This window comes from Chanodichthys erythropterus, chromosome 21 (assembly GCF_024489055.1).
Source record: "Chanodichthys erythropterus isolate Z2021 chromosome 21, ASM2448905v1, whole genome shotgun sequence".
Lineage (NCBI taxonomy): Eukaryota > Metazoa > Chordata > Actinopteri > Cypriniformes > Xenocyprididae > Chanodichthys > Chanodichthys erythropterus.
Window position 1 is genome coordinate 11,796,390 of NC_090241.1, and position 25,935 is coordinate 11,822,324.

At 39.7% G+C, this 25,935-nt stretch overlaps 1 protein-coding gene across 4 annotated transcripts in view; it reads left to right on the forward strand.

The window, feature by feature from the left end:
* The window catches only part of dlgap4b (discs, large (Drosophila) homolog-associated protein 4b), a 163,224-nt gene that overhangs the window by 102,546 nt on the left and 34,743 nt on the right, over nucleotides 1-25,935 (forward strand). For all 4 annotated transcript variants that reach the window (XM_067374189.1, XM_067374193.1, XM_067374190.1 and 1 more), the window contains 4 exons: nucleotides 4,388-4,437; nucleotides 16,631-17,122; nucleotides 18,258-19,048; nucleotides 20,217-20,443. In XM_067374189.1, the coding sequence (XP_067230290.1) occupies nucleotides 16,699-17,122; nucleotides 18,258-19,048; nucleotides 20,217-20,443 (1,442 nt within the window). In that variant the 5' untranslated portion in view covers nucleotides 4,388-4,437; nucleotides 16,631-16,698. The remainder of the gene's footprint in view (nucleotides 1-4,387; nucleotides 4,438-16,630; nucleotides 17,123-18,257; nucleotides 19,049-20,216; nucleotides 20,444-25,935) is intronic.

Sequence of the window (25,935 nt, forward strand, 5' to 3'; positions counted from 1 at the left end):
GAATCATTGTAGTTGTGGAAGAGTCCAAGTGTGGAGCGTAAACCCTTTCAACTGATCCAACAGAACTAGTTAAACCAAGAGAAGCTCAGATCTTTAGAGATGGTGATTTGCTGACAGTTCCATGATAATTAGAACATTAGGAAGCAAAATGGTGGTTTATACAGTTGCATTTGGCCATATCTGACATTGTACAATATCTGACATCAGTGGTGGACAGAGTTCAAAACTCAAATCTTTTAAGTTCAGGAAAGGTGTGGGAGGATGTAAGGAAGGGAAGCAGCAAAAAGCTGAAGTGTGTGTTAATGTCAGCGAGAGTCTCGGATGAATTCAGGAGCAGGAGATGTTGTGGGTCACAGCAAGGATTTTAAAACGTTTGCAAAAAAAACTCACTTTCTGATTGATCAAAGTTGAAGATGATCGCAAAATGCTCAAGATTAGTTACAGAGACGTGCAGTATACTACATTTATTCTGCTCAAAGAAAGAAATTAAAGTGTTATCTCAAAAAACTCACACCAATTAGAGCCGCTCTAAACCGCAGAAAGGTCAGTGAGTCTGGCAATCTCATTAAACATCTAAAGTCTCTTGCCTGAAAGGGTGGATTGTTTGCAGTTTATTTCAAGTTCAGTAAAGCTCTGACTGATTGGAGCTTCCTCTCTTTGTAATACACATAGAAAGAAGTGAGTCTATGAACTCAATTGAAGCCCAACTATTTTTTAAGTGGCTCAGTATCTGTTCTTGCCGCTCTCAGACAAACAGGACATTGCGGTTGTGTTTTAATAAATCAAGACATTTTAAAAGGACATGACAACGGTCATGAAATATTCAAATGCACTGCTACAGTACATGCAGATAATGTGTGGTGCTTTCAAAGATTCATTCTGTGGCTGTTCGTGTAAAGCTCAGAGATACCAGAGCACTTTATGGTTACATAGAATTTTAATGCAAAAAATAATATTAAAGAGGACCAATTATGCTTTTTTGAATTTTCAACTTTCTTTAATGTGTAATGCTGCGGTTTGAGCATTAAAAATGTCTATATTAGCGTTTATTCTCTATATCAGTGCGCACTGAACTCCCTGAAACGAGTTTTCTTGCAGGAACGAACACATCACAGTTTCCCTCATTTAAATAATTCCTGGCCAAGGCATATGCAAAATAAAGGGGCGGGGCCTGGTTGAGATAGTTAATAGTGTGTTGAAAATTACGGTTATGGTAAGGGGCGGGACATTTGCCAAACAAGCTCAGAGCACTTGACCAATCACAACACACTGGTCCAGCTGACCAATCAGAGCACATTGTGCTTTTCAGAAGGAGGGGCTTCATAGAGACAGGAACTAAACAGAGTGTTACTGACAGACTGGGAAGAGAGGAGCTGCTATAATGTCAATATGGGAAAAATAAGGTGTTTTTTTTTTTTGTTTTTTTTTGAACATTCAAGCATGAAAATCTGTTCTAGTATAGCCCAAAAATCAAAATCAAGACTTTGTAAAAGGGCATAATACAGCCACTTTAAAAATGATATAATATAAAAATAGAAATGGTATATTTTTCTTGCTGCCATCGTACAGCATGGCCTTGAAACATCAGAGCAAAGAGAGTCTGCTTAGAGACTGTGTGTTCTCCATGGGGCTTCAGGTTCAGACGTGTCCTTCTGTAATGTGAACATGAGATCATCCATCATGCCACAGATACACAGCAGGGCAGTTCAAGGGTTTTGTGAGCAGTGTTTTCAGCCCAACTGTACTAGAATCTTAAAACATCAACTCCTTGAGGGGATGTCCTCTACAGTAAAAGGTGGTTCATTAAAATGTAAATGTTTTATTTTAAAAATGCAAAGGTTTTTCCTTTAGTACAGGGCGCTTCCTCTGAGAAGTGTTAGTGATGAGGCACATGAGAAAGTTTAGCAGGAACTAGAAAGATGAAATCATAGAGCTTTTTAACCCTGCTCATTCTAGTCTCAATGAAGTAGATTAAAGAATCAACAAAGCAGATGAGAGAATAAAAATAGAAAACTCAGCAATTAACACAAGCTAGAAACTGTGTGTAGTATGTCTTGCCTGAGACTGTCTTATCGTCATATTGACCCTGTTATCATTTTTGCATCTGTGCCATAATTAAGTCTGTGACATGATTGATTGGATTAATTAGGAATGTAGTAGGACTGGATGAAATTACCCACACACTCACACTCACACACACACACATTGGGTTTTCATGTTTTATGGGTACTTTCCATAGACATGATTTTTACTCTGTAAACTATATGTTCTAACCCTACTATATGTTCTAAAAAACTGTATTTTTACATTTTCAACCTGAATAAATTTTACACTGTAAACCTGAATAAATTGGCAAAAAAAAAAACTTTTAAGTTAAGAAATTCAAAGTTTAAGTAAGCAGAACTGGCAGATTTTTACTTTTTAGCTCATATATTTTAATTGTTCTTAACTTGAAATATTTGAGTACACTAATTCATGCATTTTACTTATAATTATCATGTAACCTCAATGTAAACATAGCTAGCCGTATCAAGCTAAATAAAAAAAAATGCTAACTTGCAAATTTGCTAACATGTTAACAATACTATGGTATAATGCTTACTGCATATATAAATCATTTAACATGCTTGCTCTCATAAGCCACATGCAAAACTTGTCACCATGATGGTAACTCTACAAAAACCCACAGAAACTCTTCTAAATTAGCCTAACAAAGCATTAATCACTACTAAATCTCCCACTTAACATTGATCTTGCACAAAAAAACATTATATAACACTTAATTTTAGCATTTAATCTTTCTTTCAAGTGTCCCAGCCCAGTTTTAGTTCAACTTAAGTTTGTCTAAATTAAAAGAAATAAGTTCATAAAACTCAAAACAATTAAACAGTTCGGTTTACTTAAAATATGTCAGTTCTGTGAACTTGAAAGAAAAAGAAAGTGCTAAATACTCATTAAAGTTGATTTGACACCTAATTAGTTTAATTTAAGTTTGTCCTACTCAAACCAATTAATTATTTTGAGAGTTAGGGTTTACAGTGTGATTTATAAGCTGTTTTTCTCATGGGTAAGATATTGCCATCTTTGTCGGGACATTTTGTCCCTATAACATAGGGTTTATGAGGACCAGACACACAGAGAGAGAGAGAGAGAGAGAGAGAGAGAGAGATAGCAAGAAGGCAATTGTAAGAGGGCAAGCTGTCATTTCTGTGCATGTCATATGTTTCTCGTATCATTGCATACTTTTGTGTTTTGCTCTCATTTTGTAAAAAATAAATAAATAATTATGGTTTATCTATAACCTAGAAATGCACTTAATGTGGTAACATATAAAGTAATTGGTTTTATTCATGTCAAAAATATTGTTGAAAGATTTTGAAGACAAATATATATATATATTTATCTATACACTACCGTTCAGTAGTTTGGGGTCGGTAAGATTTTTCAAATGTTTTTGAACGTCTCTCCAAGGCAGCATTAATTTGATCAAAATCGAGTTAAAACAGTAATATTGTGAAGTAATATTATTACAATTTAAAATAGCTGCTTTCTATGTGAATATATTGTAAAATGTAATTTATTTCTGTGATCAAATCTGAATTTTTAGCATCTTTACTCCAGTCTTCAGTGTCACATGATCCTTCAGAAATCATTCTTATTATGATATAATTCTGATTATTATGAAACAGTTGTGCTGCTTCATATTTTTGTGGAAACCTTTTTTTTTTTTTCTTTGATGAATAGAAAGTTCAAAAGAACAGCGTTTATTTGAAATAGAAATCGGTGACACTTTACAATAAGGTTCATTAGTTAAACAGTAGTTAATGTATTAACTAATAAAAAGAAAGTATAGGGTCCATTTCATTTGACATGTTTTTCCCCACTTTTTAGTTCACTCATGTAGTAGATTTTTCAGCTGTTGTTGTGTAGCGCAGCGGTTCTCTGCAGTGAGACTGTGTGATTTTCATGTATATTAATAGTGTTTTGTACTATAATCCCATGAATATGGATGGTGTCGGTGTTCTGGAGGAAGAGAGTAATCTTCAGCACACAGACATGTACATATTACTCAGACGCAATGTTTTAGGTCATGAAACTTCACCATGTGAAACTTTAAAGGCATTGTGATGTTGCATTAAATATGCATGAAGGTGAGCTCATAGATAAAGAGGTAAAGACTGATGACAGCGATTCTGTTTTCAGCACAGTGGGATTGTGTTCCTGTTACACATCCATAAAACATCCAACCCGTCCCATGACAGCACCACTGTTGTTTTTAGAATAGTCAATTCTAAACAAGAGATCAGTCTCATGAATGTAATACTGATCTTTAATTGTTTTGCATATATGCTAATGACTTATTTGCATGTGTGTTTTGTTTCAACAGAAAATTTCACCTGCTGGGTTTGGCGTTCAGAATTAGGATGACCTACAAATGTAAGTATGTTTTGGTAACTCATCATTTCATACCAAAATAGTATCACCATCTGATACTTCAACCTTGTAATGAGTGAACTATAAGGTGGTTTGGATAAAAAGTTTTGCTTGTCCTCTGCGTTCACCTAACGTTGTGTCCTCAGCTGCTGTCGTACGCTCCATAGCACACATTTGCATTAAAATTGTAAATTTTGACTTTAAAATTCAGATTCTCCTTATTAATTTCCACAGTGAGCACATTATGCAAACATGGCCTCTTTGAAAGAGCTCATTATTATCTCAATGAAACAATTGCTTTGACCTTGTATCGCATTACATCATTAAGCACTTGAGAAATAGATGAGCTCTTTGCTCAGTAAGATTTGCTATATTTTATGATTCTGATTTGTAAAAGGTAACTTTTTGTACTTCAGCTTCATGGTGTTGGGCAGTACGTCATATTAATAAATATATACAGTATTTGTTAATACTGTAAAAACCATTGCTTAATTGACTGTAGGATCTTATAATGTATTTACTTTAGCAACAAAGTATATTTAGTTTAACTACTTTAAAGGGGACCTATTATGCAAAATTCAATTTTGCATGGTGTTTGGACATAAATGTGTGTTGGCAGTGTGTATACACGTTTCAGTGTGTGCCCACCCTATAATGATAAAAATCCAACAACTCCTTTTTTTTTAATCCCCATAAATCATAAGCAGTGTCTCAGAACAAGCTGTTTGCAGGTTCCTGGCAATGTGACGTCACATTAGCCACAGGCCCCACCCACGAAGACACTGCTGTTTTAACTTAGAACCCGCCTGAGCGAGTTCAAAGCGAGTTGTACACAGTCCGCCATTGCTGCACTTACGAGAATGTCTCCCAAGGGTTTTAGCTGTTCTGTAGCTGGATGGATTAATCAACATAGCTCTCTCAATTTACTCCCTAAATCTGAGCTGCTGAAGATGAGGTGGATTAATTTTGTTTTTAAAGAAAATGCTCCCTCAACTCTACTGAAATTTGTTTATTTCTGCACATTCATTTCACACTAGACTGCTTTGTGAATGAATCTCAATACAAAGGGACAATACAAAACAGAGGTCGAGCTAAAAATTTGCTACTCAAGGATAGATCAGTACAAACTGTTCGTGATCCAGTTTACAGCCTCTGGAGCAGGGGACTCCAACCCTACTATTGGAGGGCTACCGCCCTGCAGATTTTAGCTCCAACCCGAATCAAACACACCTGAACCAGCTAATCAAGGTGTTCAGGGTTGCTTGATGATTACAGACAGGTGTGTTGGAGCAGGGTTGAAACTGAAATCTGCAGGATGGTAGCCCTTCAGGAGCAGGGTTGGAGATACCTGCTCTAGAATAATACTGGATAAGGCAGTAATAAAGGTGAGAGCACTTTATTACAGTTCATCTGAGTTGATTTACGCATATATAAAGTTTACCTGTTTATTAAGCACCACCCGAAAAGGCATAAGGTCTTTATATATTTAATCTTTATATATTTAATATTTAATATGTTTACTGTTAGTTGTAATGAGTGTTTCTGTGTACTTCGCTATGTATGTTGATGATAATGCAAGGGAGAGAGAGAGTTTATGGATAATATTTTAATGCACCCTTGCACTGTTTTATTAAGCTCTTACAGTGATTTTCTAGAGTGAAAACGGATGCTTCATATTTTGTGTGAAGTACAATAAACGTTATAAAACTCGGTAAACAGGCTTGTATTAATATAGTGGATAAAAACAAGAATTAACCGTAATTAAACTAAACTATATCTGTTCTCTCCATGCTGCATATATTCGCAGTTTCTGGCATTATATTGCGTCCAGACTGACTCCTGACACAGGAGGATGAACTTTTGAATCTCCGCCCTCTTAAGCCGAGTTCAGACTGCACGATTTTCAAAGTATTCGGGTTACTGTTCTTTTCACACTGCATGAATATCTTGGCCAGCATTCAGTCGCTGCTGTGTTCAAACTGCACGATGGATCGGCGACAGAAGGTTTCACACTGCATGACTTTACAATAGGAAGAATCGCCGACAACTCTGTCTGGCACGCAAACTACGTTTCACAACCAAACACACGCGAGATGTGACAAGGAAACAACGCGATATCACACGTGCAGGACCGGAGTTATTATTATTATTAAAAATGGTAGCCAGCAAGAAGCTTGCAATATGAATTGCCGGTGTGCTGATTTGCAGCGAATATAAGAAAAAGAAAAGAAAATTGTCACTCACGTGAACAAGCACCGATTTGCCTGTGATTTCGGGCAATTGTCGGCGATTTCTCAAAACCTGTCGGCGAGCCAAAATTGGGGCTAAAATCGTGCAGTCTGAACTCGGCATTAGGCCGAGTGCAGCAGCTCTCACACTGAAGGGCACACACTGAAACGGTGCGTTTTTGCTCACCCTCAAAAAGTGGCAATTTTGCAACTTGGTCTCATAGGAAAGACGTACCTGTGGGAACGTTTTCGTGAGTCGCCAAAATACGTACCAATGCGTACATATCGCTGCAGAAATGAACGTTAGAGGCAGTAAAACGGCAAGCGCTTTTAATCGTTTTCATACACAGTTACGATTACGCTGTCAAATTATGGATTAATGAAGACTCGTTTTCATGTCTCCTTGCACAATATTATGTTATGACTTGTAAACGAATATATTTTGGACTTTGCATTGCTTAACCAGCTCCATATGTTTCGCTTTTCTGACATATCAAGCTTGCTCGGTAGCTCACATGATACGGAGTTGTATTACTCAAGACGAGAAAGCCATTGGTACGAATCCCGTGAAAGGCGAGTCACGGTAAAAGAGTTCGAAGAGAGATCTAAACAAGCTAAAATGGCACGATTACAGATGCTTTTTATGTCACATTTGCTTTTGTTAACACTATTGGGTAGGTTTAGGTGTAGTGTTGGTGGTATGTTATTTTAAAATGCCGGGGAGTGCACATTTCAAATCAGAACTGCGGTGATTGTATAAAAGCCAACGTCATAAAAAACGTACCGTATTCACATTTATCTGTTCTGGCAAAAAAAAAAAAAAAAAAATGAATACACTTTTAGCGCCACTCAGTGGACATTTCACATCGAAACTGTCTGTATTGGTACATATTTTGCGTCTCGCGAAAACGCTCCCACAGGTACGTTTTTCTAATGAAACTGGGTTGCAAATTTAACATGCTATAAAAAATTATCTGTGGGGTATTTTGAGCTAAAACTTCACATACATACTCTGGGGACATCAGAGACTTATTTTACATCTTGTAAAAGGGGGCATAATAGGTCCCCTTTAAATTATGAGTAGTTTGTAGCAAACACACATACACACACACACACAGGTGCAGAGATATGCCTCATGTTCACAGCAAACATGCTGTAATTAAAGGATTTCATGCTGATTTTGACATTTTGTTTCAACATTAAAAGAGAAAAATGTGGAGACCAAAGAATTTATTTTTTATCTTTAACGAAAGCCTAGTCACACTTGATTAATCTCATGTCAACGGGCAGAAGAATAAAGAAAAATAGAAGGAAAAGGAGTCTGTCTTATTTGGAGACCAGCACACATTTTCTAGTCCACTTGCGGGAAATGCTTCACTTGAAGTAGATAATGAGCTAATAACACATTTGACCATCTTTGACACCGTGTTCTTACCAGGCGCAATGCGATTAGTGACAAAATCTCTGTGTTAATGAGTTTTTGTCTTAACCAGCCACGAATGCAACAAGCACCAGAACAGGTTATTGGTCACTGTGTTTCTAATTTCAGTAGCGGCACACTGGCCACCCAATTACTTCAGCTTGTTTTGTTGTGTTGCATGTAAATGTATATGTATATGAAACATCAAATATGTTCTGATTGGCTGTGAATGATTCACTTTCATTCTGGGCATTTGAGCAGATGTAGCTATGAGCAGCGTCAGGACTGTCCTCATGTAACTGTGTATAATTAATTTGTTAATGTTTGTGTGTATGGTCATCTGTGTATGTGTGTGTATATGTGTAAGAGAGAGAATATATTTGGAGCTGTGGAAATAGGGCAAAAAGCAGGACTGAAGAATGTAATTAGGACAAGGTTATTGTGAGACTTTCTCAGGGACACACACTGATACCACTCACCTTCAGCCTATCTATCTATCTATCTATCTATCTATCTATCTATCTATCTATCTATCTATCTATCTATCTATCTATCTATCTATCTATCTATCTATCTATCTATCTATCTAATCTATCTATCTATCGTCTGTCTGTTAGATGTTTTGTGTGATGACGGAGTCTTTATGTTCTTGTCTCATGTAGATGGGTAGATAGAGTCGGGGGAAAAGAGAGTGATAGAAAGTGAGAAAGAGGTGTGAGAGATATTGGGTGTGTGGGGTGGTGAGGGGAACAGATGGTTTCCTCAGTCTGACTGAGATGTTTCTCTGGCAAATTGATGCTTTGAGATGATGATGAGTGTGTGTGTGTGTGTGTGTGTGTGTGTGTAGGTGTGTGCTTGTTTTCATGATTTATGAGGACACACATTTGTTTAATGACATGGGTATTACGACGTAAACATGTTTTATGAGGACATTTCATGAGTCCTCATATTTAAAAGAGCTTTAAAAACATACTAAACAATGTTTTATTAAAAATGTAAAAATGCAGAATGTTTTCTAAGATGGGTAGGTTTAGGGGTAGTGGTAGTGTAGGGGGATAGAATGTACAGTTTGTACAGTATAAAAACTATTACGTCTATTAAATATCCTCACTTTGATAGCAAAACAAACCTGTGTGTGTGTGTGTGTGTGTGTGCGCGCATGCTCATTTACATAACCTGTGGTCAGGATCTGTTTAAGAATGGCTTTTTGATGAGCACCAGCTGATTGAAAACATGATTAAGAAAAGTGTCCTTTAGCTTTTGAGGCACATATACAAGCATTTGATTTCATATTTTATTATAATGAAATGAAATTCAGACATTGGAATATGACTTAAGTGTTCAAACAAGTTCTGCTCACTGGGTCACTGTATTTAGATGGAAGTTCGATGGAACCAGATGCTTATTACTGCATATCTGACTTTATTTTACTTCAACTTCAGAGACTTCCTCGAGGAGAGTATTGGTTTGATTTCAGGTGATCCATCACCATGTTTTGCCTCTTGGCACCCCCTGCTGTCAGAATGAGTGAGCAGCCTATTTTTCAGACCCCTTGATAGATAGAGACCTGCTGTTACATATTTAATAAATCTGCATTTTAAACCTGTGTGTATGTGTGTGTTGTATCAGAGCCCACCTGTGCTAAACACACCTCACACTCCATAGCAGATGGTGATGCTTGACCAACAAGTCTGAAAAATATGGCCTGTACACTAGAGTTAAACATTCACACTAACAATCTGTGTAGACTGCATTTTAATTCTCCACTGAACAGAGGTGTATGTTTGAAAGCAGCATCAGACTAATTCATGTTTATTAGAGTCTGAGCAGATCCTCAGGCTGAAGACAGACGGGATGAACAACACATCATCAGAAACACATACAGACCAATGCATTATTTTAATGCACATTATTCTTTTCTCATAATCATTATATTATATACACCGATCAGGCATAACATTATGACCACCTTCCTAATATTGTGTTGGTCCCCCTTTTGCTGCCAAAACAGCCCTGACCCGTCGAGGCATGGAATTCACTAGACCCCTGAAGGTGTGGTGTGGTATCTGGCACCAAGATATTAGCAACAGATCCTTTAATTCCTGTAAGTTGCGAGGTAGGGCCTCCATGGATCGGACTTGTTTGTTCAGCACATCCCACAGATGCTCGATTGGATTGAGATCTGGGGATTTTGGAGGCCAAGTCAACACCTCAAACTCGTTGTTGTGCTCCTCAAACCATTCCTGAACCATTTTTGCATTGTGGCAGGGTTTTGTCCTTCTGAAAGAGGCCACAGCCACCAGGGAATACTGTTTCCATGAAAGGGTGTTCATGGTCTGCAACAATGCTTATGTAGGTGGTACGTGTCAAAGTAACATCCACATGGATGGCAGGACCCAAGGTTTCCCAGCAGAACATTGCCAAAAGCATCACACTGCTTCCGCACGGCTTGCCTTCTTTCCCATAGTGCAGTCAAAAATGACTATATTCACACAAGCAGCATGCATATGATAGATTGCGTGCCGAATCTGCTGCCTTAAATCACGCTAAAATACCGTCGTTCTCGACATTGCACCTTTGTGAAAGTGGGGATTTAGCACTTACTCGCATGAAGAACAAATATAGACACAGATAATGAATTAATTTCGATTTAAGACTCACTCTTTCTCCGGTACAAAAACATACCTTGTGTGAGTTCTTGTATTTAATGATGATAACAAGCAAGTTCCCAAATATTCGCATGACTGCAAACGTGACATTTTTATACAACAGGTCAAAAAACAAAACGTAAATTTTAAACACAGTACTGCCAGTATTTAATCTATTTTGCAATGAAATAATAACGAAAACCACAGCAGAACTACAACACATGTCTGTGTTTCGCGAACAATTCTGTGGCTTTGAACGAATCGTGAGAGTCTATGATTCAGTGATTCATTCACAGCCACTTGCTTCGTTACTGAATGAAGGACTCGATGACTCACTCATAAAAACAGTGACTTGCTGCCACCTACTGGCGGTATTAGTTTAATATTTAAAAGTTTTACTATTATTTACTATTACTACTACTAGGTTTTACCATCATTGCATATTTCTCTATTGAACATTTTTTATTTAAAACATTATTTATTTTATAAAGTTATTCATAAAGGTAAAAAAAAAAAAAAAAAAAAAGCACTGTAAAATCAATTTAGGGGATAAATATTGTCCCTTAATGGTAAAGGTGTGACTGCAGTCAAAGTGGAAGAGAGGGGTTATGTGGAAGGATGGTAATGCCTTCAGGGGATACTCCACGCTAAAAAGTTTGGGAACCACTGCCATAGTGCATCCTGGTGCCATTTGTTCCCCAGATAAGCGACACACCTGGCCATCCATGAAAGCGTGATTCATCAGACCAGGCCACCTTCTTCCATTGCTCCATAGTCCAGTTCTGATGCTCACATGCCCACTGTTGGTGCCTTCGGCAGTGGACAGGGGTCAGCATGGGCACCTTGACTGGTCTTCAGCTATGCAGCCCCATATGCAACAAACTGTGATGCACTGTGTTTTCTGACACCTTTCTACCAGAACCAGCATTAATTTCTTGAGCAATTTGAGCTACTCATCTGTTGGATCGGACCATACAGGCCAGCCACGTGCATCAATGAGCCTTGGCCGCCCATGACCCTGTCGCCGGTTCACTACTGTTCCTTCCTTGGACCACTTTTGATAGATACTGACTACTGCAGACTGGGAACACCCCACAAGAGCTGCAGTTTTGGAGATGCTCTGACCCAGTTGTCCAGCCATCACAATTTGGCCCTTGTAAAACTTTCTCATACACTTGCCCATTTTTCCTGCTTCTAGCACATCACCTTTGAGGACAAAATGTTCACTTGCTGCCTAATATATCCCACCCACTAACAGATACCGTGATGAAGAGATAATCAGTATTATTCACTTCACCTGTCAATGGTCATAATGTTATGCCTGATCAGTGTATATTTTTGCTGGTTGTAAAATTCTATTTCTATATTTGTATTACAGTTTTTATTACAGGCTTCATTGTCATCAAAATAATTTTACAAAACAAAAAAATCCTTTTGATCTTACAGTTTTCCTCAATTGCTTTGGCTCAATTCTCAAATGAGACTTTTTTTCTCAAAACAATATGTTCAGATCTCTGAACAATTAGTTTCTTGTTCACATCAGATTTGAATTTCTTATTGATTTAAACAAATTGCATGTGTTTTTGTGCAAAAGAGTAAGTACACTTGTCTACACATTTTCACAATTAATAAATACACATGCTTGTTGATCAAAACCGATGAGTTGATTCTCAGTGAAACTGTCAAACTCTTAACAACTTATAAACATTCTTTCATTGTGTGATCCATCATATGCAAAATGATCCATTCAGTCATCAAAATCTGTCAGACGTTATATTCCATAAATATTTATGACATGGAATGTTTGTAATGTTTGCTAAATTGGCAAATGGCCTGCCGTTGTAGGAATCACAATCGTATCAATCAACCAATCAAGTTTGGAAACAAATATATACACTGGGTTTGCTGACAGCACAATTACCACCATTTTTGAACAAGGAGGGAAATCACAACTCTGAACAGCAGCTATGTCAGTACTGTATAAATACATTTGTATTTTTACAGTACATTTATTTTTGTAGAAATACAAAAATAAAAAAAAGAACTTAAAAATCTTGTCATGGAAGAGCATTAAGAAGATTGGTGAAAAGATATGTATGTGTTAGAGAAAGACATACTGTAATAAAGTGTGTAAAAATGAACAATCAACTGAGAATTTTCAGTTTACATGTAACACATTTTTGCAAAAAATGAAGGTAGTGTATAAATACAAATGTTCCTTTTTTCAGTATTGAGTTTTTCCAGTAAAATTTTACCTATTGTTTGAATCTGTATTTACGGTAAAATACTGACATTCTTATATAGTATAGAAAGCAGTCAGTGTCAACAAAAAAAGTAGAAAAAACATGAAATTTGTATAACAAATATTTCCATGGTGAAAAAATCATCTAAACATTTTGAAAAGTGTGGCTCACACAAAAACACTTTTTACTTTGATGCCATTGGCCAATTTATTGACACAATAACTAGGTTTTGAAACATGAATTAAATGTTTTGGGTGAGTAACTACGTTTTGCAGACATGCAATAGTTTTGACATTTGCACTTACAGTTTAGAGAATGTTCAGACTGTTTCTTTACAGCACCTTAGGTTCTGCAGTTATTTTCAATTTGTTTAAAAGAATGAGAAATTGCTCTTTTGAACAAGTAGTTTTGAAAATGTCAGTTGTGATCTGAGAAATGCACCAAAGCGACTGAGAAAAACTGTAATTGTTTAGCAGATCATTTTTAAGGCTCATGGTAAATAAATGCGGGAAAAGGAGATTTTGAGGACACATGGTTCGGATTCTAGGTGGTGCTGTATCTAAACAGAACATATGAACTGTTGAACTGTGTTGATATTGACCACTACATCACCAGCAATTTTAGTAATTTTCTCCAACTATCAAAATCTACTTGCCTGAAAATTGCTGCATGTCATGTTAGTCATATTAGACTAATGCCTAATATCTGCATTTTTAAAGTCACCATGAAAACAAAATGGATTCTTATTTCTTATTTCATGGAATATTGCAGTATTTATTATAAATGACTTATCTGTGCACACAATTATTTATTTAAATTCATGTGCCTCGTAATCTTGCATCAAAATAACTTCTCCCTCTTACAGTGACATCTCTTCTCTTCTCTGATGATGAGGGCGGGGCAACCTGTCACTCACACGAGATCCACCAATAGCAAACCACAACCATCCAATCAGTTCCCCATGGACAAAACCAAGCCCCACCCTACATTTGTTCTTGTTCCAGAAGAAGTTTCATTTGGATATACGTCACAATAGGGAAGAAAAGACTATGGCAACTTCCATTTCATGCTGACTTTAACTACATTTAGATATTTTTATGTTTAACAAGATTTAAAACATTTTTTGCAGTGTAAGTGTGTGCGTTTTGCAGGAAACAGCATGTTAAGCTCTTTTTTTTTTTAGTCATCTTCTGAGATTTAATGACCTTTTCTCTGCTGTTCCATCACCTGCCTTCATCTGTGGCTCCTGCGGTTGTTTTGTACTCAGTTCAGCTGAAATCACGCGTCTCCTCTCACAGGAGACATGTTGCTTTGTTTGTATGTCCCGCTGATGGGCGGCTCGGCTTCAACTGTCACGTCTGTCCACTTAACCCTTTGTTTTTCTGTGTCTCTCACTCATGTCTCCTGCCGTCTGTGCCGTTTGCCGTCTCTGGCTGCTCTTTCATAACTAGATACTGAGGCAGGATTTTGGTCCCTGTAAAGCTTAAAGCTCATCTCCTGAAGGCAGGTTTTGCAGGAGTGACAGCGCGGTGCAGACGGTCTGGGCAATCAAGCGCTTCAATCCGATTTACCTCCATGAAGCCCGTCTGTGAGCACAATCCTGGCATGTGATGAGAGAGGGAGAGAGAGAGAGAGAGAGAGAGAGAGAGAGAGAGATTTGGGTTTTGGAAAATTTGTGTCACTTATTATACCACAATCATTTTGACTGTCAAAAGGAAGAATAAAACTATTCAGGAAGGAGTGACTATATGAAGTGTGTGTGTGCGTATTTTTGTGACATATCAGGACACAAATTTGTATAATGACATGGGTATGACATAGGTATTACAAGGAGAGGGCGACTTATGAGGACATTACCCCATGTCCCCATTTTTCAAAAGGCTTATAAATCATACAGAATGAGTTTTTTTGAGAAAGTAAAAATGTACACAGTTTCCTGTGATAGGTAAGTTTAGGTGTAGGGTTGGTGTAGGGTGATATAAAATATGGTTTGTACAGTATAAAAACCATTATGCCTATAGAATGTCCCCACAATTCACAAAAACAAACCTGTGTGTGTGTGTGTGTGTGTGTGTGAGAGAGAGAGAGAGAGAGAGAGAGAGAGAGAGAGAGAGAGAGAGAGAGAGAGAGAGAAAGAGAGAGATTGAAATCAATTTCCAGGACCCCTTTAAAGGTGCCCTAGAACTTTTTTTTATAAGTCTAAGGTGTCCCCTGAATGTGTCTGTGAAGTTTCAGCTAAAAATACCCCATAGATTTTTTTAATTCATTTTTTTAACTGCCTATTTTGGGGCATAATTAGAAATTAGCCGATTCAGGGTGTGTGGCCCTTTATATCTGGTGCTCCATGCCCCAAGAGCTCGTGCTTGCCTTAAACAACATAAAAAAAGTTCAAACAGCTAATATAACCCTCAAAATGGATCTTTACAAAGTGTTCGTCATGCAGCATGTCTAATCGTGTAAGTACAGTGTTTATTTTGATGTTTACATTGATTCTGAATGAGTTTGAGGCTGTGCTCCGTGGCTAACGGCTAATGCTACACTGTTGGAGAGATTTATAAAGAATGAAGTTGTGTTTATGAATTATACAGACTGCAAGTGTTTAAAAATGAAAATAGCGTGAATACAGTAAGAAACGATGGTAACTTTAACCACATTTAACAGTACATTAGCTACATGCTAACAAAACATTTAGAAAGACAATTTACAAATATCACTAAAAATATCATGTTATCATGAATCATGTCAGTTATTACTGCTCCATCTGCCATTTTTTGCTATTGTCCTTGCTTGCTTACCTAGTCTGTTGATTCAGCTCTGCACAGATCCAGATGTTGAGCCCTTGTCTAATGCCTTTCATAATGTTGGGAACATGGGCTGGCACATGCAAATATTGGGGGCATACACCCCGACTGTTACGTAACAGTCGGTGTTATGTTGAGATTCGCCTGTTCTTCGGAGGTCTTTTAAACAAATGAGATTTATATAAGAAGGAGGAAACAATGGTGTTTGAGACTCACTGTATGTCATTTCCATGTACTGAACTCTTGTTATTTAACTATGCCGAGGTAAATTCAATTTTGAATCTAGAGCACCTTTAAAGGCCTGTTTGAGGGTCAAGACTTGGTTTTAGGGATAAGGTTATAATTAGGTTAGGGGTAGGTTTAGGGTAAGGGTTCAGGTTAGGCACTTAGTTGTGGTAAGGAGCTAGAGATTGCATTGAGACTAAGTACAATGCATATTTTACTTGAGTAGATTATTGGTTTCTTTCATGTAAAGAAACTGTGCGGCTTTCCGTTAATCATACATGTCACTCTGTCACTCAAAACATGCCAATCTATCAAAAAAGACAAATAATGTTTAGAAAGCATCGCTATTAGTAGTGTTCATAAATGTTTAACACCCAGCAACCAAAAACTCTTTAAAATAAATGCAAAGGTCTATGTTTCCAAACTGGAAAAAAAACATTTGGTGTAAGATTTACTTTGAAATAATTTTCACTCAGAAATTGCTAGTAAATTTTACAAATGATTATAGAAAAACTGAAATAGTATTTTAGTATATTATAAAACAAACTCCAATAATCCTTGATTTACAACTTTGAAAAATCATCTTTCATTGTGTATATTCTAATTCTGTCTCTTGTCTGCTTTTCTCCAGGGTTTCTGTTTCTTCCCGGTGGGCTCATGCTCCTCATCTAGGGTGGGGGGGCATCGCCCCATTCTACCATGAAAGGCTACACCCCCCAGCGCACCCGGCACCTGTCCAACTGCGAGCCGCCCCGTTCTCCCAGTCACCTGGACTCTATGTACCACCCGTCTGCTTCCTCCACCCTTTCTCATACCTCGTTCCCCATACCAGCAGCCATGGACCACTACGGAACCCTGGACCCGCACCACTTCTCCCAGTCGCCCGGCCCGGGAGGTCTTCCGCCCGACTGCCTGATGCCCCTCAACAACCAGCTGTCCTCCAGCAGCACCTTCCCCCGGATCCACTATAACTCGCACTTTGATCAGGGGGAGTACGGTCACTCGGCAGCCGACAGTATTGGGGGAATCAGCACAGGGACGCTGGGGACATCTATGTCCATGGGAATGGGTCTCGGAGTGGGACGGACCGCCATGATCACCAGCGGATCTGCAACTATATCGGGTAAAAAATTGAAGGATTGTCTTGAGCAGGGCTCGACAATTTTTGAAGGGGCAAGTGAAAGAGAATTTTACTTGCCCGACCGGACAAGTGGCCTGATTAAATCATCAATAACAAAAAATACTAGGGAATCACCAAAACATGAGAATGATTCTGATTTTATTACATTTAGTGTAAAAGGCGGTTGATAGCTAATAATATATAATGTACTGACAGTAAGGTTGCGCTGTTGAGGCTCGCTCAGCTTCCAGAGGAAACATCTAAACAAATGAGTACAGCAACTCATTTAACATACTGCGGTAAAAATTCTAAATGTGGAGTTTATATTTATAACATGTGTCATCCACCAGCTGGAGTGCCCTTAATCTCTACCATAAGGTACTCCTTCCTAGTCCTTTACCATTGCATCACTAACTACGTTTCCCATAAACCTTTGCCTGGACTCAGTATTGTGTGACTACATCCACCTGTGTATTATTACCTTATTAACCCGTACTATAAAAGCTGTGTGTCTTTCAGTCAGTCTTTGTCATTCATTGTCTTTATGAGGATGTAGTGTATGTTTTGCCCTGTGTTCCTAGTGTTCTGGATTCATTGTTCAAGTTTGGATTTTCTCTTGTTTTATTAAGTTTCTGCCTGCATTTGGATCCAGCCTCTCCTCTTCCCTGCCTTGACTACAATATGATACAACATCACACAATGATACAACACTTATAATACAACAACAGTTTAAGCAACATCACAGGACCAAGAGTGCTGTTTTCCTGAATACCATCACGATTGAAAATGACACTGATTTCATATGACAGTTCACAAATCACAAATATGTAGATTTTAATATGTCAAAGCTGATTGAACACTGATGAGAATATTGCTTCAGAATAAATAATATTTACACTACAAAAAATCCTGTTTTTTCCAGACAAGCTACTCCAAAGGACTTAATGTCGAGCCCTGGTCTTGAGAAACTTTTATAAAAGTTGATCTGAGAAGCAAAATTGTCTTCTACAGGTCTTCTTTCAAAAGCTTTTTACTAAGCTATAATATTTACTATAAATTTTTACATTGATTACGATTAATGTGAATAAGATCCAGAGTTTTTCTTAATTATCGACTCTCTTGCTCTTTTGGCATTTAGGGGCAGGAAAGATGAACCGTTTGCCACCCAACCTCCTGGACCAGTTCGAGAAACAGCTGCCAGGACAACAGGACGGCTTCAGCACATTACAGTTCCATCGCAGCACAGCTGTGACAACGACGAAGCAGCAACAACAGCAGCGCACGGACAGTCCAGGAAAAATACGCTATTTAGTTCACTCTGTCCAGAAACTTTTTGCTAAATCTCAGTCGCTGGAAAACTCCGCCATCAAGGGTAACATGAACGGTCGCAACAGCAGATCATCAGGCAGCGATGACAAACATCATCGGAGTAAAAGCAAAGACCGGGCGAAGAGTGAAGGAACGGCCAAACGGAGGCCACGTTCCAATATGTCTGGATACTGGAGTTCCGACGACTTGGACAGCGATATAAGTAATTATAGAAACCCCATGGCCATGATGACTTTGGGCCGGCAAGGGGTGGGATCCGGACCGGGGCCGGATGGCCAGGTGGCATCCAGGTACTTCATGCAGGGCTACAGCACTATCAGTGAGCACACACTGAAATCTTCAAAGAGTAACAGTGACCTAAAGCATCAGGGGCTCCCAGCACTCCCAGGACCTGGTGGTGGAGTTGGTGGTGGAGTCGGAGGAGGGAGAGGGCCGATTTTTGATGGGAACTTTGGTAAAGGGGGACCTTGGTCCACGCTAACGTTAGGACCCACAAGGCAAATGTGCCAGAAGGGCTCGGCCACACTGGATCGCACCCTGCTGAAGTCAAAGTCCGTCCAGCAGGATCTAGGCTGCCACTTCCTGCAGGTGCGAGGGAGGGTGAGTGCATGAAACAGTTATTGTGTTGCTGTGGTGGTAGCAAACCTCAGTAGACAAGGGGGCGATAGAGTGTCATTAGATCAGGTGTGTTAAACCCAAAGTATACTGCATTTTTAACCCAAATGCTTAAATCCCCTGATATGCTCACTGCAAAATTCATTTTCTTATGGGTAAAAAGAAGATATACCTTTGCAATGGTATACTGTTATTTAACATCCCAATGCTGGAAACAGCATTAAGTTGAATATGTAAATGTGTGCTGCACGCTTTCTTCTCAATAACGAAAACAAAACAAAAATGACAGCAGTGAGAAAACAGCAGTGAAGAAAGCATCTGATCATAGGGATGTGGATATGTTTGCACCAGCTCTGCGATTCAGCACTACAGTCAAGTCACATTTCTTTATACAACTTTATACAATAGATTGCTTTAAAGTATTCAGCTTTATGGTATTAAACATGAAAAAACAGTGTCAGTGTTGCTTTCAGTTGGAAGCACAACTTCAGTTTCTACTATAAAGCAGCTCTCCAGTGCATGCATGTTTTTACTAGTGGATGTCCTAATTCGACGGACTGAACAGAAGAAATGAACAGGAGAAGATTTCCATGTCAAAGAAGGCGGAGCCTCAGGGCCAAACCTACTATTACGTCATCACCAGGAACCAATGGTAGTTCAAAGGTGTTTACCAGCCAGAGCAAACTTTTCTTGGCTGATTTTCTCAAAAGCATCATGAGCAAAGTTGTTTATAGAGTAGTTTGGTTCTATGATCTACTTAGGCTTATGATGCCCAGCCCTGGAGAGTTTGCTTTTGCAAGCTGTTTCAAACTCCAAACACACTTTGTTGTAGTCCGATTTTGTTCAAAATTGTGTCACGCTAGTTCGTTGAATGTTGAATCGCCGTTTGTTGGGTTTAGGTTTTGGAATGTCTGAGAAGTTACATACTGTAATCTGGTGACTCACGAGACCAACAAAATGACCATGAAGTACAACAATGTATATTATTGGCCGTACATAAAACACTCAAGAAAATAGTTGACAAATGCATTGTAGTGATGCCATGGACATCCCAAATCTTCAGCAAATTCTGGTCGATAAATCAGATGGGCCCTGAGCAATCTATGTGCGTCTACAGTGTTTGTCTGATGGTGTTTTTCTGGTGTTTGTTCAGATGCCCTCCACCGGTGAGTGGACAGGGACTCTGGGCAGGAGTGGGCCCATGGGTGAGATCCCCTGTAGACGGATGCGTAGCGGCAGTTACGTGAAAGCCATGGCCGACCTTGAGGATAGTGACGACTCCGATGTGAGTCCAAAACCATCACCGAAAAGCACAGCACGGAGGCAGAGCTACTTACGTGCAACACAGCAATCACTAAGTGACCAGTTCCCTTCAAGAAAGTAAGTGAACATGTTTAATAGACATGTTATATGTTTAATTTTATTTTTCTGCTCTTTACAAACTGTTGTAAATTAAAACATTAATACACTGTATGTAAAATGCTAGCGACCCCTTTTCTGTGCCGAAGGCTGGAGATATAATAGGGTACAAACACGGAAACACACACTGGTTGTCTGTCAAGATGCCAAAGACCGCGTCTGAGGTGTGAGCTGCATTATGTCATGCCTTCTGCATCCGGATGAGTTAAACTGTGTTTATTTCTCTCTCAAACACACTCAGAATCCAGCTGTGCTTGTTCATGTGCTAGATTAAGCACAGCTAGTCTCTCTCCCTCTCCATATGCTGTACTTCTCCACAACCTTACTGCTGTTTACATGTAATAAAGAAAAAGACAAAAAAGCACCTTTTTGCTCCTAAAGAGCAATGTTGCTATTTTCATTAAGTCTGCATTGTCACCATCAACCAATTGTGATTTTTTTTTCCACAGGTATCTGGTACATATCAGATCACGGTATACTGATCGCAAAAACGCATATGAGATGTTTTGAATAAATTGTAAAGTATTTATTACATTGGTTGTGCTTTATTTCATGACGTTTTATTAACAAAGTTTGTTAGGAGTAAGTTCAAATGATCTACCCAATCATCATAAGAGGAGGCCTATAAATATGTAGCTGACTCACCTATGTTCCTTGATGGTTTTTCTGCATTTGGCCCCACTCTATGTTCACAACACGTCAGAAACCGAACTCTTCATGTTTGATAAAGAATCTTTGGTCCTCGAAGAATATTTGTCGCAATCCTCTGGCCTAAGGAGCAATTCTCCTCTGCCGTCAATCCCTCGGCTTTATCTCGCAGGCGTCAGCCCAAACAAATGTGTCCCTGCACGCTGAGGCGAAACATCTGCAATTTCCTTTCACGTCTTTCTCTACTCCAGCCCATAAAATCATTCCTGCCGTAGAAAAATGGACAATAAGGCCCATCAAGCATAACGCCCTCTTCCCGCATAAACAAGTCTCTTTTGAACTTCACCAAATTAATGCATGTGTGCCACTCAAACCAGCAACAGATAAAGGAACAAACAATCATGAAACAACGATTACAGTATCAATCCGATGTGTCAGAGGTGAACACTTCAAGAAAGGTGAATCACTTCGAGAAAACCAATGAAAAAAAAAGATTATTTACAAAAACGTTTAATAATCGATCTCAGGCCTGCATATTTTCCCCTAAGCTCGGGATTCCAATTGCCCAGTATAAAACCCTGGGTCCAGTCGCGTCCATTGAATTCTGGACATTAATTTAGAGACAGTTAATTTCCAGGCCTCACTGCACAAAGAAAAATATAGGATATTCTGGTTGCGTCCACCTTCCTAGACAGTCCAAACTATTCTAAACGCGAACTGCTGTCTTTGCTCATCCACTTAAACACATAATCCTGCAAGGCTGCCCTTTTTATCTCACATCTCCTCTCCCTCGTGTTTTGATTCACACGCTAGAAGACGAGTGTCGGGCCACGGCAGCAGGCCTTCAGCAAGCCCGGCCGCATCCAAGATTCCAGTGCTGCTTTTCCTGGCGCCGCACCCCATTCAAAATGCCCGCCCCTCTCAACGAATGCCTTTCCTCTAGCGTGAGGTTGCCTCTGCTAGCGGAGCAAGCTCAGCCGTCTCAGCCATTTCATCCCGCTGTCTCAAACTCTCACCATTGTCTGTGGCCAGCTAGCGATGCAGACTTCCTTATCCTCCTGCTGCCTCTAACCTTTTCCCCTACCAGTGGCCTACAGCTCCTTCAGCAGACCCTAGTGTGAGGATGCCTCCGCTGAAGGTGCAGGCCCAGTTATCAGTCTCAAAATCTCTTTTTTGTCCTTGGCCTACGGCTCCAACCACGGACCCTAGTGTGAGCCTGCCTCCGCTAGCAGCACAGGCTTAGATGGCCTATTTTCCACCCCAGCTTTCTTCTTCCTTTACCTACCCCATTACAACCCAAGCCCCAGGGGCCGACCCAAGCATGAGGCTACCTCCGCAAACAACTTTGACCCCTGAGCTTCCCTCTCCTAACTCTCTTCCACAAGCTAGATCATCATTTTCCCTCTTTTCTGCAACACAGTTGCCCATACCACTGAATGCCATCGCATTGATGGCACCGCCCTCTGTCGCCAGCAACATCAGAGCACAGATTTTATCAGAAATTCAGGCTGCTCCAGAGGCGGACCTAATCCCAATCCCAGTTCCTCACTATTCAGAGTTGATCAACCTATAAATTAATCACTAAAACATCTGCTTGACACATCACTTGACTCCATCCTCCTAGCTGTTTCCCCTAGATCCCTCTAATCATACCTGACCACATGGAGAAGTTTTAAGTCATTCCATATCTCATACAATTTGCCGTTTCTCGATTTTTTTTTTCCTGCTCTCCATCACCTCATTTATTTCTTATCTAAACAACATCAAAAACCTCCAAGCTGGTTCCATTAGAGGCTACTTAAGTGGGATCCAGTTCTTTAACAAATTAATTCATGACTCAGTTTCCCCCAAGATAAATGACGCACAGACCTCCCTCCTTATCAAAGGTATTCTGAGATCACGTGAAGGCAGCATAATATTTGTGACCGATGACGTCTCTGTTTCCTTGGAGACTGTGTCAGGCGATTGTAAACAAGAGGCGAAATGGCGTCAAAAAACGTTTGAATCATAAAAACACATTGGACAACCGGTATGGAAGAAAAACTGGTTGAACTCTGGCAATTACGAATACAACATATCTTCGAAGGAATACCCTAATAGAAGCGATAAGGAAAGAAGCTGGGCTGTTATTGCGGAAGCTTTGAACATGTCAGGTAATGTACAGGGCCGGATTATCCATAGACGGATTGGGCGAGTGTCCTGGAGCACCAATAGGGGGGCAACAAATGATAAAGATAATACATTTGTTTTTTTATCATGTTTTGTATATATATTATTTATCTGATACGGATACAAAATTAACAGTTGATACAATATATACAGAGAGAATATAAAGAGCCCTGCCCCTTTGATCGCAAAAGTGAAAGTGCCCTTTGAGGTCGCATTGTGGTAGTATAAAGTTACTTCTGTGGTAATTTAATGGTCTGTATAGTGCCGTTTCAAGTCGAACAAGCTTCATTGAGGATCGCAGCTTATCGTTGCTTAACAACGGCCGACACCACCGGAGTGCAAGCCTTAAAAATAGATTTAACAAAGTTTAACGTTACTCACCTCAAATTCTCTCTGTATAGAACAAATCCATGTTGCCTCTCCAGCCAGGACCTCACACATATCCTGCGCGTTTTTCCACTTTTTTAGTTATTTTCCGCACAAATATAGCTGCAGATGAAGAGTGCAAGCTGTTTGTTTACATCCATTTTCAAGATCCCGCGCACAGTGTGTTGCTTAGCAGCAGTCTCAATCATAAAGGTTTGTGTTCTTCTCCGACTGTCAACGATTAAAATCGGCTCCAGTCGAAGGAAACAATCGGTATGTGTGTTCAGTTCAGTCTTAGAATGTTTCAGCTAATCGTTAGGTGTGTCCCCGGCTTTAGGCTATCACTCTACAAATACCGCCTGCTCACTCGACGCAGTGTTCATCTTAGCCTTCTTCGTTTTTGTCAGGTACTCCGAACTCACCATCACCTCCAATTTCAACCTAATTCCCATCCTACAATTTCGGATCTATCAGTTTTTAGACAGCGAAACAATATATTTTATTTCATTAAACAAAGCAAAACAGAAAAAAGTCCATTTCATCTATATCTTCAGTCTCCTGTCACCTATTCAGGCGTTCCATTGTCTCTTATCTTCACTTCAGAAACTTACAGGCTAAATCCACGTCTGACCCACTTTTCGTGGATGACTCCACACTTTTGGTTCCAAAAACAGACATCCCAGTTGATGATTTCTCCAGCCACTCATTTCATATAGGGGCAGCAACCACAGCGGCTGCCATGCGAGCCCTCCCATTCAGGCAGTTGGAATCACGTACGCCCCGTTGGCCTGCCGGTGGGGCTCACCCATTCGATGGTGTGAGCTGGTTCCCATCAAATAATGCGTAGGCTTTTCTGTTGGGTGGCTGGAGTCTCATGTGCCCTTCCAGCCATGGTTGGGGCCTGCCTGTCCAATGCTGAGAGCTGCAGGCTCCCATCAGACGCTGCACGGGCCCTCCTGGTTAGGCGGTTGGAATCGCTTGTAACACCCGTTGACTGCCGGTGGGGCTCATCCATCTGTTGGCATGAGCTGCAGGCTCCCGTTGGATGTTGCGTGGGCCCTCCAGGTTGCACAGTTGGAATCACTTACACTGCCGTTCACCTGGCGAGGCTTACCTGCTGCAAGCTGCAGGCTCCCGTCCGATGCCATGTGAGCCCTCCTGGTTGGGTGGTTAGAATCACTCACTCCCTATTCGACAGCTGCCAGGGCTTGTCCATCCGATGCTGTGAGCTGCAAACTCCCATTGGATGCCTGAACAAGCTCCTCCCCACAAACACCACTTTGGCTCTTCATTGCACACATTTTTGTGGGTTAGTTAATAAATTCCCGGCTGCTGTCCCAAGTTCATTGGCTTTTTTGGAGAGTACTCTGGGTTTGGGTGACATTCCATGCTCTGAGCCCTCCACCAGACAGCACACCAAATACGCATACTCTTTTACTCTATCTAATCATTTGTAAGTGTGAACTTGTGAAAAGATGTTTTATTAACAAAGTTCAGGAGGAGCACATTCAAATTACCTACCCAATCAGCCTAAGAGGAGGCCTATAAAAATGTAGCCAACTCACCTATGTATGTACATCAACAGTTTTTTTCTGCATCCCTCCTCCACCGTCTCTTCACACTTGCCTGGTTACTATCCTAACCAAAGATACGGGGGAGTACTCTGGGTTTGGGCGACATTCCGAGCTCGGAGCCCTCCCCCAAACAGAACACCGAATATGCATAGTCTTTTACTCTATCTAATCATTTTTAAGTGTGAACTCATGAATGCTGATTTAAATAAATATTTGCATCTGTGCAAGATGAATCTTATAGCTTTATTAAAGGTGCCCTAGAATTGAAAATTGAATTTACCCCGGCATAGTTAAATAATTAGAGTTCTGTACATGGAAATGGCATACAGTGAGTCTCAAACACCATTGTTTCCTCCTTCTTATGTAAATTTGACTTGTGCAAAAGACCTCTGAAGAACAGGTGAATCTCAGCATAACACCGACTGTGACACAACACTCGGGATCATTAATATGTACTCCCCCAAATTTTGCATATACCAGCCCATGTTCAAGGCATTAGATAAGCCAGTATTAACATCTGCAAGGTAATCAAGCAAGTCAATAGCGAAAAATGGCAGATGGAGCAATAATAACTGACATGATCCATGATATCATGATATTTTTAGTGATATTTGGAAATTGTCTTTCTAAATGTTTCGTTAGCATGTTGCTAATTTACTGTTAAATGTGGTTAAAGTTGCCATTGTTTCTTACTGT